Source organism: Etheostoma spectabile, chromosome 10 (genome assembly GCF_008692095.1).
Source record: "Etheostoma spectabile isolate EspeVRDwgs_2016 chromosome 10, UIUC_Espe_1.0, whole genome shotgun sequence".
Lineage (NCBI taxonomy): Eukaryota > Metazoa > Chordata > Actinopteri > Perciformes > Percidae > Etheostoma > Etheostoma spectabile.
In genome coordinates, this window is record NC_045742.1 from 21,990,490 (window position 1) to 22,003,990 (window position 13,501).

The 13,501-nt window shown below is 39.1% G+C and overlaps 1 protein-coding gene across 1 annotated transcript in view; it reads left to right on the forward strand.

Annotated features, from left to right (window-relative positions):
• The first annotated feature begins 4,184 nt into the window (after positions 1-4,184).
• The window catches only part of ctnna1 (catenin (cadherin-associated protein), alpha 1), a 93,108-nt gene continuing 83,791 nt past the window's right edge, over positions 4,185-13,501 (forward strand). The window contains exons 1-3 of the mRNA XM_032528667.1: positions 4,185-4,512; positions 6,229-6,361; positions 6,484-6,679. Of these exons, the coding sequence (XP_032384558.1) occupies positions 6,242-6,361; positions 6,484-6,679 (316 nt within the window). The 5' untranslated portion in view covers positions 4,185-4,512; positions 6,229-6,241. The remainder of the gene's footprint in view (positions 4,513-6,228; positions 6,362-6,483; positions 6,680-13,501) is intronic.

Below are 13,501 nucleotides of genomic sequence, written 5' to 3' on the forward strand. Positions count from 1 at the left end.
AGCACACAGGTATTCCATGGTGTCTGCACCTGTAACTCATTACAACTTTGAAATGCATTATGTTTAATTTTGAGCATCCTCCACATTTTCCACATTCTTTTTAACTTGAATCCCATTTGGAAAGCAAGAAATTAGGGCAGTATCTCCCTGGAGAATTTTGGAATAAAACAAGGTTTCTGGAATAGTGTGTGCACTGTGAGTGACGAGTGCGTTTTCAGTCGGTGGTCTGCTGGTAATTGCATTTCAGTCAGTAATCATTGATTGTTTCAGAATGATTATGAACATGCTACAGCCTCCCCATCTGTGAAACATATCTGGAAACAGAGGTAATATGATCATACAAACAACTGCAGGGAGGGCAGAAACAGCAAATTGCTTGTTTATGTATTGTCAACCACACTATTTCCCAGAAAAGTCAACATCACTTCTTCAAGTGGAACTCACTGCTCTTGTAATACACTTGTTTGATTTTGAAGACCCCTCTCAGACTAAACACAAAGCTGGAGAGATAGGCACTTACAGATCTTAGTTTTTTTCTTATAAGTTAAAAACAGACCATCTGAGGGAAATGGTCCCACAGTGGTCCCACAACAGGCACAGAAACATGTCATTCAGTTCCTGTCTGCTCCTTCTAAAGCTGAGGAGAGTCGCCACACAGAACAGAAGGCATCAGTCTGATGCCATAGTCTAAAACCAGCAGGTGGAGCTCAGACTGCTAACATTGGGTTAGCAGATTTTGTTAGCAGCAGTTGAGTCATGAGAGCTGTGACCTTCTTAATGTTCCAATCAGATGGCAAGTCTGCCTTCTGAAACCATGACATCACTGTCCTAACATCTAACTGTAAACATGTCTGATATGTCCTCCCATGGGACTTTTTGCTTATTCACTACAATAATGCATGTTTCTTTACACCTCCGCAAGAAAGTCGCAGTGAACAACTGCTAATGAGGATAACCCTTAGTGTTACTGACCTGTTGACTTTCTTTTCCACCCCTTGGGTATTGTCGTGGAAGAGTGACGCCTCCATTGCACCACACTCAATTCCAATCATGGAGGTACAAGGCCTTACTAAGGCAGGAAGTGCCTGCAGATGATATCATGCAGCTCCATGGACAGCTGTCAGGATGAGTCAGGTGGATGTGGGCAGAATGAAAGTCGCTGTGTTCGTTATGTCAGGGAACAAAATCCTCCTTCAGTAAAGGAGCTTCCGATTCAGTCAACGTCAAAGTATGAGGAACTACTCTGACAGAGAGCTATAATGTAGAGTAACTTCCATGTCTGCAAAACAATAGATAACACAATCGTGAAAGAAGCTCACCTGTGGCTGCAATCACGAGTCGTTCTCTTATCAGCATGGAGCAGTGCCAGCCCAAGACTGCCATTCGATAGTACATTGTGTTTCCTGAATAGAAATGTAAAACTAATCTATGTAGTATTACTGTGCAGTAAGTTCAGAAAACACATTTGCATAACATAAAACATTTTTTTTCTTTTTCTTTTATATCATAGCAAAAATAACATAAAGCCTAGTTACCATCTTGTTTTACTTTTTTGGTGCACCGTGGTGCCACTGCATATTTGCATGTGCTGAATTATACATTCAGTGTGTGACAAACATGTGCACTTTCTCATAATGAGAAGGAATTATTTATAGCATGCTGTGCTCTTATCATTTGTCGGGCCCAATAGGTACAAAAAGATTAAAGTTCAAGGACACTCAAACTTGTCCTCCCAGCAAGCTGTTACTTGGACAAACATTCATCATTCAAGCACACAACTGCAGCACATCTAATCCCTCTTCACTACACAGTATTAATTTGATAAACAAATCTCTGGTACACTGTGCAAGTGGCAGGTCCTCCTGTGTCTGACTGAAATTAATATTGCACACAAGATAGTTCACTGATATATCTCAGTTTGCAGGAATTTAATATGCCTATTTAATGTACAACCCTTTGGTTCCGGCATGGTCAAAACTCTATGGAGAAAACAATTACTTGGCAAATTATTATTGCACAAAAAACTTATTCAGGAGTGCCTTTCCAGAAGATAATTATATTCTGAGGCCTTCATTAAGAGCTTTGTGAATACATTTGTAAGCTCATTCTCTTCAGAACTGTAATTCATGCTGCACTGGTGGAGCTTCTTAATTAACACCTACTCCAGCCAACAAATAGAAGTGTGTTAGTTGTACTTGCTTGCAGAACAAAACACCATTGTTGTTTGTAATGTCCTTTGTGGCCACCTTCCTGAATTGCAGATGACTGTCTCCTCTTTTTTTGATGTATTTTTCTTTACATATATAATGTGAATTATGACCCATCTGCTTGCATTGCTTTGTCATATTGGATTATACATTCTTTTGTAAGACGTATCTTTAGCCAATGAGGTTTACTGAGCACACACACCAATGGAAAGGTCCTAAAAGGATGCAGGCTGAAAAAAAAATCAATTACCAAATTACTTAAAGTAACAGTCAGACTCTTTCCAGTTATTGTATATGATCATGAGGTAAGCTCTATTGGCATGATACCACTGTTTAAAGATACAGTGTATCCATTGTTTGTCTGTGTGTGTGTGCGTGTGCGTGTGCGTGTGTGAGGTGAAAAAGTGAGGCGGAAGGGGTGGCACCTGGCCTCTTTAGATAATCTATTTATGGCTTTCACAGTTAATTAAGCCCAAACCAAAATACTTGGCTCTTGAATATGTTTATCAAATGTCTCAACGTTCTCAGTCACATCTGCAACAAACCATAAAAGAGTGACAACTGCATACTCATCATAGCTTATATATAGTTTTTCTTGACCTTGAAATTGTAAAATGTGTGGCATCTGCAAGCCATCTCTAGCTATCTGAATAAAAGTCTTATCTGAATTGCCAGTGCTACTGTAGTTTGATGTTTGTTATTTAAATTAATAAAATATGAGAACCCGGAGCTACAACCTGCTCATTGTGTGTGTGTGCACCTGATGCTGCATCAGCTGACTTTGGAGCACTGTCTTTCTCTGAGCCTTGTGTTGAATTTGAACCCAATGACTTAAAACAAACAAATAAACATATAATCAGAGTTAATGATAGGAGGATTGAATGCATCAGTATATTATTTTTGAGAAGCTGCTCTGACTTTGAATAACCAACTAACAGGAAACAAACAGAGGGAATAAAATGGGTTTAAAATGAGTTTAAAATAACATTGACATTCATCAGGTTGCTAATCGAAAAAGGCTCTTTTCTGCCCACATCCACCTGACTCACCCTGACAGCTGTCCATGTGAGCTCAGAGTTTAAACAAGAAAATAAGTCAACTTCCAAAAATGATACATCTACCAGTTATAAAATATCCCACATATTCTGCCGAAAACCTGTATGTGGACAAAAAATAATTTGAAGATTGTCACATTTGGCTTATTTAGTAGGCCTAATAGTAAACATATTTCCCAAGATACATATTGCTAGATGAGTCCTTAACTTAAATCCTTTTTATTAAGGTGAACTAATACAGTACTGTGGGGGTTAAAATATATTATGTACAATCCCATTATTTTGAGGCTGAAATAACGTAATATTTTTTGATTAGTTTGGATAGGTAGCCTAGTTTTGACATGGTACAACTAGACAGTATTTGAAAACTGAAGAGAAGTGACAAAGGCTCAATTAAATGTAACTACAACAGAAAATGATTAAAATCCCTAACCATGAAATTCTGGTACTTTGTATGTTGCCTTGTTAAGATTACCTAAATGAGTTCTGGATCAAACACCAGTTTCCTCTTTAGTAGCCAAACTGAATGACTAGAGATCATGTGAATTGCTGGTGATTTTATTAGCTATAGGCTACTCACTGCAGGAAGTGCATATTTCGAAATAAAACTTTTATGTTTAAAAAAAACCTTTAGGCTATATACGTACATGAACATATTCAATTTCCAAGATTATCAAATATTTGTTTCTGCCACAGTATTAACTCCAATGTCCCGCATGACTTTCTCACTCCAAGGTTCGTCATTCCTGGGTAAGTTCCTTCGTCAAATTTAGCGTAACGTTACAACTGGTGTCCCACAGCTTGGTCTGGTCATACACTAGATTTATGGAAGCAATAATTAAACCATATATGGGCACATACGGTTAGTGCCACGCCCAAAACACCTCCTTGTTTTGCGGGCTTGCTGTGTCCTGTGGTTGCCCTGCCCCGCTGCCAGGAAGTTCAGGAACTCGGTCACCGCCCCAGCCCCCCTACGCCTCATCTATTGTTGTGCAATAGTCTGCGACATCGAAACAATCCTAACCGAAACTTTTCAGGTAACTAACAACTAGAGATCGGTTCAAGCCACTCTTGTATTCCTCTTTCGATCATTTTTCAAGAAGAAGTACCCTGTAAGGTTAGGAGCACAACTGAACCGAGTCACTGCGGGGAGGAAAAGGGAGTGAAACTTTTGAGGCAAGGAATTCCGTAATTCCCGTTCCTCCATTTTGAACTTTTAAACTCCAGTTTTTGATAGTGAATTGTTTTCGGTAAGTTCACAACGTTACCTTACTAACTCTGTTACTTGAAATAGTTAATTGTACATCGCATTAACACGACAGTTAAAGTTTTCCGTAGTATTAAAGTAAGTTAATGGCGCTAACGTTAGTGTTTGTTGTCGCCTAGCATTAGCTAGCATTAACAAGGTGCCGTGTTTGGCGTTACATACGTTAAGCTATATTGGCTCAAGTGTTAACGATGACCTATTAATAAGGAAATCGGTTAATTTAAATCAACATCGGGTTTAAAGCCTGCATACGAACATAGTTTACTTGTTACAGTTTCAATTAACGTTACTTTAACTGGGTAAAACCAAAGGTAATGTAGATAAGTTAGCTAACATTGCAACAGGTGCAGGTGCTGTGCTTAAAGCTAGCTGCATAACGTGAGTATTAGCGCTTAGCTAGCTAACGTTACTTTAGGTGTTTGACCCACCCTGTTGCTTCTACATTATTGAGTTTAACTTTAAAAGTGTTACTGTATTGAGGACGTTTCTTTTTTGGAACGAGCATTCAAACTACCATACAATACGCCATCTTGTTGTTTCTCAGGCCAAATGGCTTAACGGTACTTTGCTGAGAGTTTAAAGGGTAATTTCACCCGAATTACAAGCAACTACCCCCAGTGGTATCTAGTCTTGCAGATAGTTTTGTTTTTTATTTGACCCGATTTTGAGATATACGTTTCTGAGACTCCTTGTGCCACACCCATACAGAGGAGGTGAACCATTTACTCGGAGTTATTAGTTATAAACAAGTTATAAAAAAATTCAATGGACATTGTCCACACATCAGCAAATGACACCAACATTACCCGCATGGTTAGATAAATCCAGGGAAACACAAAGTGGTTTGTGTGACCTTTTTCAATTATAGTGTATGAGAAACCTTGCAGTGGCTGATAAGTAATTGTAGATTAAAGCCTTTTGTGAGTAGTAGGGAAGTGTTTTAAAATGTGTTATAACTGTGTCAGACCTTCTGCATCCATCCATACTGATTACAAGTTAAAAGGTGCCATAGATCATAACAAGTTAGCCTCAATACAAATTCAAACATTAGTAAGGATTTTTACGCAATATCGAAGCACCACACCCAACCAATAAGCAGTTCAATATAAACATTAAGAAGTCATAATTCAAATGTTTTCCTGGTGTTTTCAATATTTTAGCCACTTTGTTGACAATGTAGGTTAGTGGATATCGACGACATTGTTCTCGGAATACAGCTGACTAACTTTTCAGTTGAGGCCCCTCAGCCCTCAGGGCTTGATGATTATCCCTGCCCCTTCATGTCAGATAACTAATCAATGGAGTTGCAGTTGCTGCCTGAAAAGAGGAATCAAAATTGGGCCACAGTGTTAATGTGTTCTGCCTTTGGCAGTCACTCTGCGAGGGATGGAGCATTGCAGGCTCAAAGAAGGATCTTAATGTTTTGACTATTGTACAAACCTTCAGAGACTAGTGCGAAAATCATAGGAAGCTTCATTTAGGCAAAGTAATCAAATGTCTTTCTTTTTTTCCTCTTTCTTGGCAAACCAAAAGCCTGCCCTCCATTACATAGAGCCGTATAGATATTCAGAGTTTTGGAAGACAAATGTTGATGTTTGATGCAGTCTAAATTGTGTTTTATCTTTGCATTTGTAGAATTAATGCGTCTTGGTCATCTGTTCCAACTTTTTTTCTGACCTTGCCAATTTTTTATCCCCAGAATTCCAGACACCATGACAAACATCAATACAGCGAACATTAACACAGCTAACATCAACTTCAAATGGGACCCAAAAAGTCTAGAGATCCGTACTCTGGCTGTGGAGAGGCTGCTGGAGCCCCTGGTAACCCAGGTAATGTGAACACAGTTTTCCTTTTTATTTTGTGTATATAACATAGAGAAAAAAACAATAGCAAGTGAGAGATCCCGAAGTAGCTGCTTCTATTGTTGAACCATTTTGTATCCCTGCCATAGGTCACCACTTTGGTAAACTCCAGCAACAAAGGCCCATCTAACAAGAAGAAAGGACGCTCCAAGAAGGCTCATGTTTTGGCGGCATCTGTGGAGAATGCCACCCAGAACTTCCTGGAGAAAGGAGAAAAGATTGCAAAGGAAAGTCAGTTCCTAAAGGATGAGCTTACTGCTGCTGTGGAAGATGTCCGCAAGCAAGGTATATTGAAAATGCATATTGCAAAAGTGTGTGCTTTACAGCTTGCACAGAGTGCTTCTTAAGATAGGAAGGATGATAAATAAATCATAAGCTATGTACATATCATCTGCCCCAGTAGAAGACGTAGAAATAAGAACATGCTTTGAGCCTGATAGGTTTCCTTTTGCTACTGGAGCGTAGTCTCTCATTGTGAGGCCTATCGCCAAAGTGCTGCGAAGACCTGGCGAGTCCACACAACATTTCGGGATAAGAGAATAACGTGCTCTGGTTTATTGGTATTTCTTTAAACCAATCACAATCGTCTTGGGCAGCAAATCCGGACGCAGGTACGGTGCCTCTGCAAAATAGCCTCGGGACGGAACTTGTTTCAGTGGAACATGTGTACGTAGGGAGGCCTGCTCTGGAATTAAAATGGCTGTTGAGTGTGTGATAAGAATTTTACTCAAAAAAAAAGAAATATAATTTGTTTTTTCTATCGACCGGAGTTTAGAATGCCAACATAAATAAAGCGGAAGGTGAGCGACACCCGGCAGAACTTCCAGCGGCACCGGAACAATCATGTAAATGAAACGTTGTCGATATAGACTTAACAGCAGCGCAGCACTAAATGATTAGCGCTGCTGTTAGGGATGTCTACAGTTAACTGTGATTCGCTCATTGGTCTATAGCTTACTTTGCATACACCCTTTGCTAATGCCTTTGCTGGCTAGCACTCTGAGGTAAAAGGTGCTGAGTAAAACTTGAAGGAGTGTAGTGTTTGCACTACATGGTAAAATGGAAATAGCTGGTTTGCTTTAAAGGTCAGTCCACCTTAAGTAAGCCTGTGCTGAAGCTGTCGCTAGCTTTGGGACTAACCCCTTTAACTTCTATTAGGTGGCAAGCAAGACACAGGACTTTGCTTGGGTCTTGAGGGGTTAATTCACTGATGAATGGCACTGTACATGCACTGCTACTTATTACAAATGATTCCTTACAGGAATTTGTCACTTTAACTTATTTAAGTTAAAAAACCATGTAAAATACATATATCTAACTACAAAGCGGGGACCCTCTGTGTGTTTCTGTCTTTCAAATATAAGAACCATTCACCTAATCTACTTGACAATTTGTGGGTGTACTCCTGGGTATCCGATGATGCGGTTTTGGTGCAGTTTTGACATGCAACACGTTCAGTATTGACTAACCGTGAAACCTTTTATTTTCTTCAATTAACTGTGAAATTGACCGGACCTGTGTGCGTGGATGCTGTTGCACGAAAGACATGACACGCAGCATGGTGTTGTACGAGCAGGGTTGCTACGTCCATAGCGGGCTCATTGACTGTGGTTCATCGGCTCTGACAGTGGTTCACTTTTTGCTGCTACCAACATTACATTATTCCCGGGTAAACCATATACTAATCAATTATTTATTTAATCTTTGGAGCTCCACACGGAACACTTAGCTTGTTTGTCATATATCTTTTGAAAATTTCAGATGACTTTGGTAAACTGGTTGGTATGAAAAAGAGGCTGACTGTCATGATGAAGCTTAGAAGAGTTTAGTTGGATAAAATTAAGGGGGAGGGGAGGCGGGTATTTTGTCACCTTTTATGTGAAGTGCCTAGCAGGAGTTATTTGATTTTCATTCTTGTAGGTTGTTTAATCGAGCATTTCACTTCATGTATTCCCTTATTAGACATAACGACAGGTTGTAAAGGTGACACAGGAAAGTGTGGAAAGAGAGGTGAGGGCAGAGTAGAAGGACAGGAAGGAGGATGAGAAGCAAAAAGTCTTAAAGTAATTTATTTAACGTAATTTAAAATCTACAACTGTCTATATCTTCTTCGTTCTAGCAAATGTGCTAAGTATACTGTATATAGAATATATTTTATTTTGGATATTATACTATATGGAACAAATCACAAGTGTAATTGCAATGTTAAGCGGAAGAGACAGATATTCCACATAAATATCTAAGTCACGTAAGTCAACAATATGATTGGTAAATACAAAATTAGGTCATTTTGGTCAGTGTTTTTCTGATGTAAGGTACAATGTGTGATGTACAACATTAAAAACTTAAATAGCAATTTACATCTCTGTTGGAACATATTCTTATTAATTAATAAATCTTAATGAATAATTCCAACCATGTTAAGTCCTAACCTAGATATCACTTGGCCCTGCAATATAAATGTACTATAGTCATCCTATTATGTAAACCTGCCTTCACTCTTTTGTTTGAGTGGTGTCTGACCTTTGATAGACCCTTGTCCGAAGCAGAAGCATATAGTCAGCTTGATTTATTTTTGTTATCACATTTCAAACTTGTGACAAAAATGAGTCCTTCGTGGATCTTTGTCAGTCAGCATGTAGGTCGGACATATTAGTTGAATAGGGTTATCTGTTGGGTTGCTTAGTGGAGTACCAGTGTGACAGAATGAACAACTGTGCATCTTGAGACCCAAATCTGTTATCAAATCACCAGCTAATTACCCAATTAAATTACCATTTGGCTTGCGGTAACGGATTCATAGCAACTTCACTTGGAAATCTCATTTATTCCTCTCTGCTCTGGATATCTTTGTGTCTTTTGACACACTAGCAGACCATTGAGACCAGGGGTTATTACTTGAGGGATGCTGTTATCACCTTGTGAAGCAATATTTGTGTCAGTGTTTTTTCTCCCCAGATGCCCGGCGAGTTAGATGTCCCCTGCTCGAGCTCCGCTCTGAGTAGTTGGGAAGTAGATGACATGTCGCTAGATAGCCTGTGCAGTGCTCAATGCCCAGGAATGTTACTGTAGTTGTGGCAAGCTGTCACTGGACTGGAATTCACTGACTGTTGTAGCTGGTGCCTCCGCCTGGCTGTCAGCTATGCCATGCTGCTCAGTGGAGCGTGCCTAGACTGATAATATGGCTATTGAGTAAAGTAACACCCCCCATTCTTGATTCAGAAAGTATTTTCCACCCAGCTGTGGCTTACCAGCTGTTTTTAAAATGGGAGAAAGAAAAATCTGACATGATAATTAAGAATGACTGTGCATACATGAAAAGGCATGTTGAAGTGGCTACTGAACAAGTTTTTTTTCCACCATTTAAAAATGTGTGGATGTTTTTCCCCTGTTAACATATTCTCCAAATATTTTAAATCTTATTTTATTTACCATACATTTCATATCCCTTTTTAAATACGCAGTCCTTTCTGTCTGCTTTTGTCCTTGTTCTCTCTGTGTTGCCCTTCCCTCCCTGTCTGTGTCTTTGTTCTCCTGCTGTGTGGTGGGCTTATTGTGTGATATACATTTTAATCATTTCATCATGCACTTGGTGGGCCGCAGGTGAGCGTTAGATAGATGAGAGTTTATTAAAGGAGCACTGATCACTATCTGTCCCCTGAAAATGGCCTTATTGATTTTGTTCACAGGGGGGAATAACAGCCTTGGGTGCGGACTGTGTTTGAGGTCCGTGTTGTCGATCATTTGCACAAACTGCTTTTTAGCTCTCTGTCGGGTTAAAATGATCAGAATCTGTGTGGGATCCCTGTTCTACAGGTTTAATAGTGCATTTTTTTCTCTTTCAAACATTGCTTTACTGAATTTTAACTGGCAAAATTGAAGTCACTGAAGTAATTTCCCAACACAAAAACCTAACATCACCTGAATCTTAGTTTCTCAATGTGAGGTGCTTTATTTTCACATCACTTTAATTAAAATATCTTTGTATTTTGTCTGTCACTTTGTTGTGGAGCTGATAGTTGCTTAATTGACCAGTCGATTGGCAAAAAATTTAGCTGCAACTATTTTGTGTATCAACTTATTGGTTCGACCATTTTCAAGCAGAACTACCAAATATTGCCAGGTTCAAGCTTTTGCTCCTGCTGGTAACTTGTTGTTGTTTCATTTACTAAGCCAAATAGTAGGCTTGGGTGATTGTTTATATTTTCAAATCATCCAATTGTGGTTACTTGAGATCGCTGATATGCGATCTGGTCGCCAGTCTGACAGGCTGTCAACATTGGACCTGTAATTGGACTATAGATGGTCCAATACCACTTTTTGCTTCCCGATACTAATTCTGATACTTGAACTTGTGTATTGGCAGAACCAAGTATTGATCCATCAGTGTGTCATATATTTTATTGTGTCTTAACAACTGTACTATCCCTGTATGGATGTGATATGATTTCTATCTTTGTTGGTCTGGCTCAGGTTAAACTCTTTGTAACACATGAAGAAACACAAACAATGAATGCCACAAAAACTTTTGTTTATCATCCAGTTTGACAGTCAGTTATAACGGAAAAAGAACAAACTACTTTAACATAGATTTTCTCACGTGGTATCAGATCCGTGCATAAACTCCAGTACTTCCCAATACCAGCGTTTTAGGCAGTATCGCAGGCAATAGCGATACTGGTTTTGGAACATCTCTAAATTGGACATAACATCCACTAATCAACGAAACTAGCTGCACCGTCTCGGCTCTCCTACCTGGCTGACGTGCAGCGCCAAGCTGGTAGCGTCTTGCTTCAGTAGCTCGACACGGTTGATTTAGTCATATTCTCCATTACAGTGACCAAATAGCCTCTTTACATTTAAACCTACACTAGTTCACTCAGTCACTCAAAGCTCTCTCCTTCTTTCAGCAACTTTCTGGCTAATCCCACAGTTGTTTACACGCTATTAGCTCCGTTAGCTACTTTAGTTTAGCAGTTAGCAATGTCTTCTCTCACTCTCGGCATCCATGTTAATTAGCGTGTCAAATGTTTTACCTTTTCCGCTGCCTCCTACAGTGATAATTGTACATGTAATAACTGTAGTTTATTTGCCATGTTGGAAGCAAGGCGCCGCACCAGGATCGATCGTTAACAGAAGCTGCTGTAACCTAGGTCTCAGTAGTCGGTGCGGACCTGATGTAGCTCCTGTTAACCATCCCCTAGGAGCAGCTGGGAAGCTAGGGAGTCCGAGTGGCTGTCCTAAAAATAGCCCATCAGACGTCAGGTTCATGGGAAAACAGACGGCAAACCGGTTTGTAATTATCGTGAGGATTTAAAGTTCACTCGTTAATCATGCTGATTAACTTGGATCAGCCGGTGGACTTACCGCCTCACCAGATCCTAGATATTATTTTGACATCTTAGTTCGGATAGTAAGTTAGTTAAAATTGCTTTAATATGGACATAGGAAAAATCAATCGGCAATCTTTTTTTTCAATCGTCGATATATGATTTCATTGCCAATTGGCACAAGCCTACAATCCAGTCAAGTCTGCAACATTAGCCTACACTTGTACTGTTCCTTAAAGTTGCATGTAAGACATTCACCAGCTCGTTGATTCACAGTAAATTGAAGAGGCACATATTTGATAAACAATAGATCTTGATTGTAATTGAAGGCTTTCTTACCAATAACATGTTAGTAATAATTAAAGAGGTTTATAATGCTTTACTTGTAAGAACATTTAATCATTGCATTAATATGTCCACTGTTGAATACATAAAATAAGTCATGACAGATTAGTTAATCTTGTAATAACTTGATCACGTATTAGATTGATGAGCATTTATTGAAATGCTAAAATGAAAATCATATCACTACCAGTTGCAACATTAGTATTCAATAAATCGTTATTTAGAGGTTTGCTCATATTTTCTTCTGATAGTTGTTTTGAGAAGATGTTCACCACTCGTCCAATTGACAATATCCAAAGCAAATGCTGATTTCCAGTTCTTATTTAGAGGTGGCATGAATGCAAGTCAGTGGATAGATTTAAACATAGACAAACTGAAGCCCGTTTGCTTTAGATGCTGCAATTGATGTCTGCTGAAATTGAAAATGCTTCTACTTGAGTGAAAATATGTAGTTATTCTGAGTTGCATGACTCAATGAATGTTAAGACACAGGTGCCGAAAGGAGGTGGTCTAGAGGAAAATAAGAGAAACTGGCGTTTGTGATAAATTTGGAATTCAATCTGTCTGAACTGTCACGCATACAGTCGCCTTTTGTTCTTACAGCAAACATCAATTGGGGGACTCATCTTTTGACGGCTTGTGGTCAGAGCACACAGAAAACATTCCAGAGGTCAAAGCCAAGAAGTCACTTAACGTTGTATCTAAATACAGCTTCGTCGTTATCTTATCGTGATAGATTACACTGCCACTTTGACGTCTAATGAAAAAACACTCACTGGTCACTAGTCACGTAGTCAGTTTATAAGATTTATTAGATATTGCAATCCATTTTTCAGTGTTGCCTCTTTGTTTTACGAAATTCCATGCTGCAACATTTTGTTACATCCCCAAACTATAACCTGTTCTCTTTGAAAGCATCCACAATTGTCTAAACTGTTTTACCATGTTTGGTTTTGTGGTGGCTGGAGTCGATCCCAGCACACAGTCAATAAAAGAGTAAAAGTATGCTCTCTATCATAGCATGGCTTTGTAAGCACTGTTGCCAAAAGAGGAAAGCTGCTCTATATACACAAAGTATTTAGCAAGACAGTAACAACTGATGAGAATGATCTGCTGCTAAACTAGTTTTTGGTCTTTTTTGCAGACCAAACCTAATGGCTGTAAGAGAATCACTTACTTTAGGTTAGTGCTTGTCATACCATTTCTTTATTCTCTATAGAGCTGTGCCATATCATAGGAAATTGGACAAGATAAGTACTTGTCTCTTTTGGCTTAGGATCTCAAATACAGACATAGCTGTTGTAAGGCATATTTTAGATTTTGAATTCATCTGTGCCTTCACTGAAGGGAACTATTTCACGGATTTACTGTTGTGTTCGTAATGTGAGCTTACTAAGTCTATTTGTGTGCCCAGTCAACTGTGCAGGTCCAT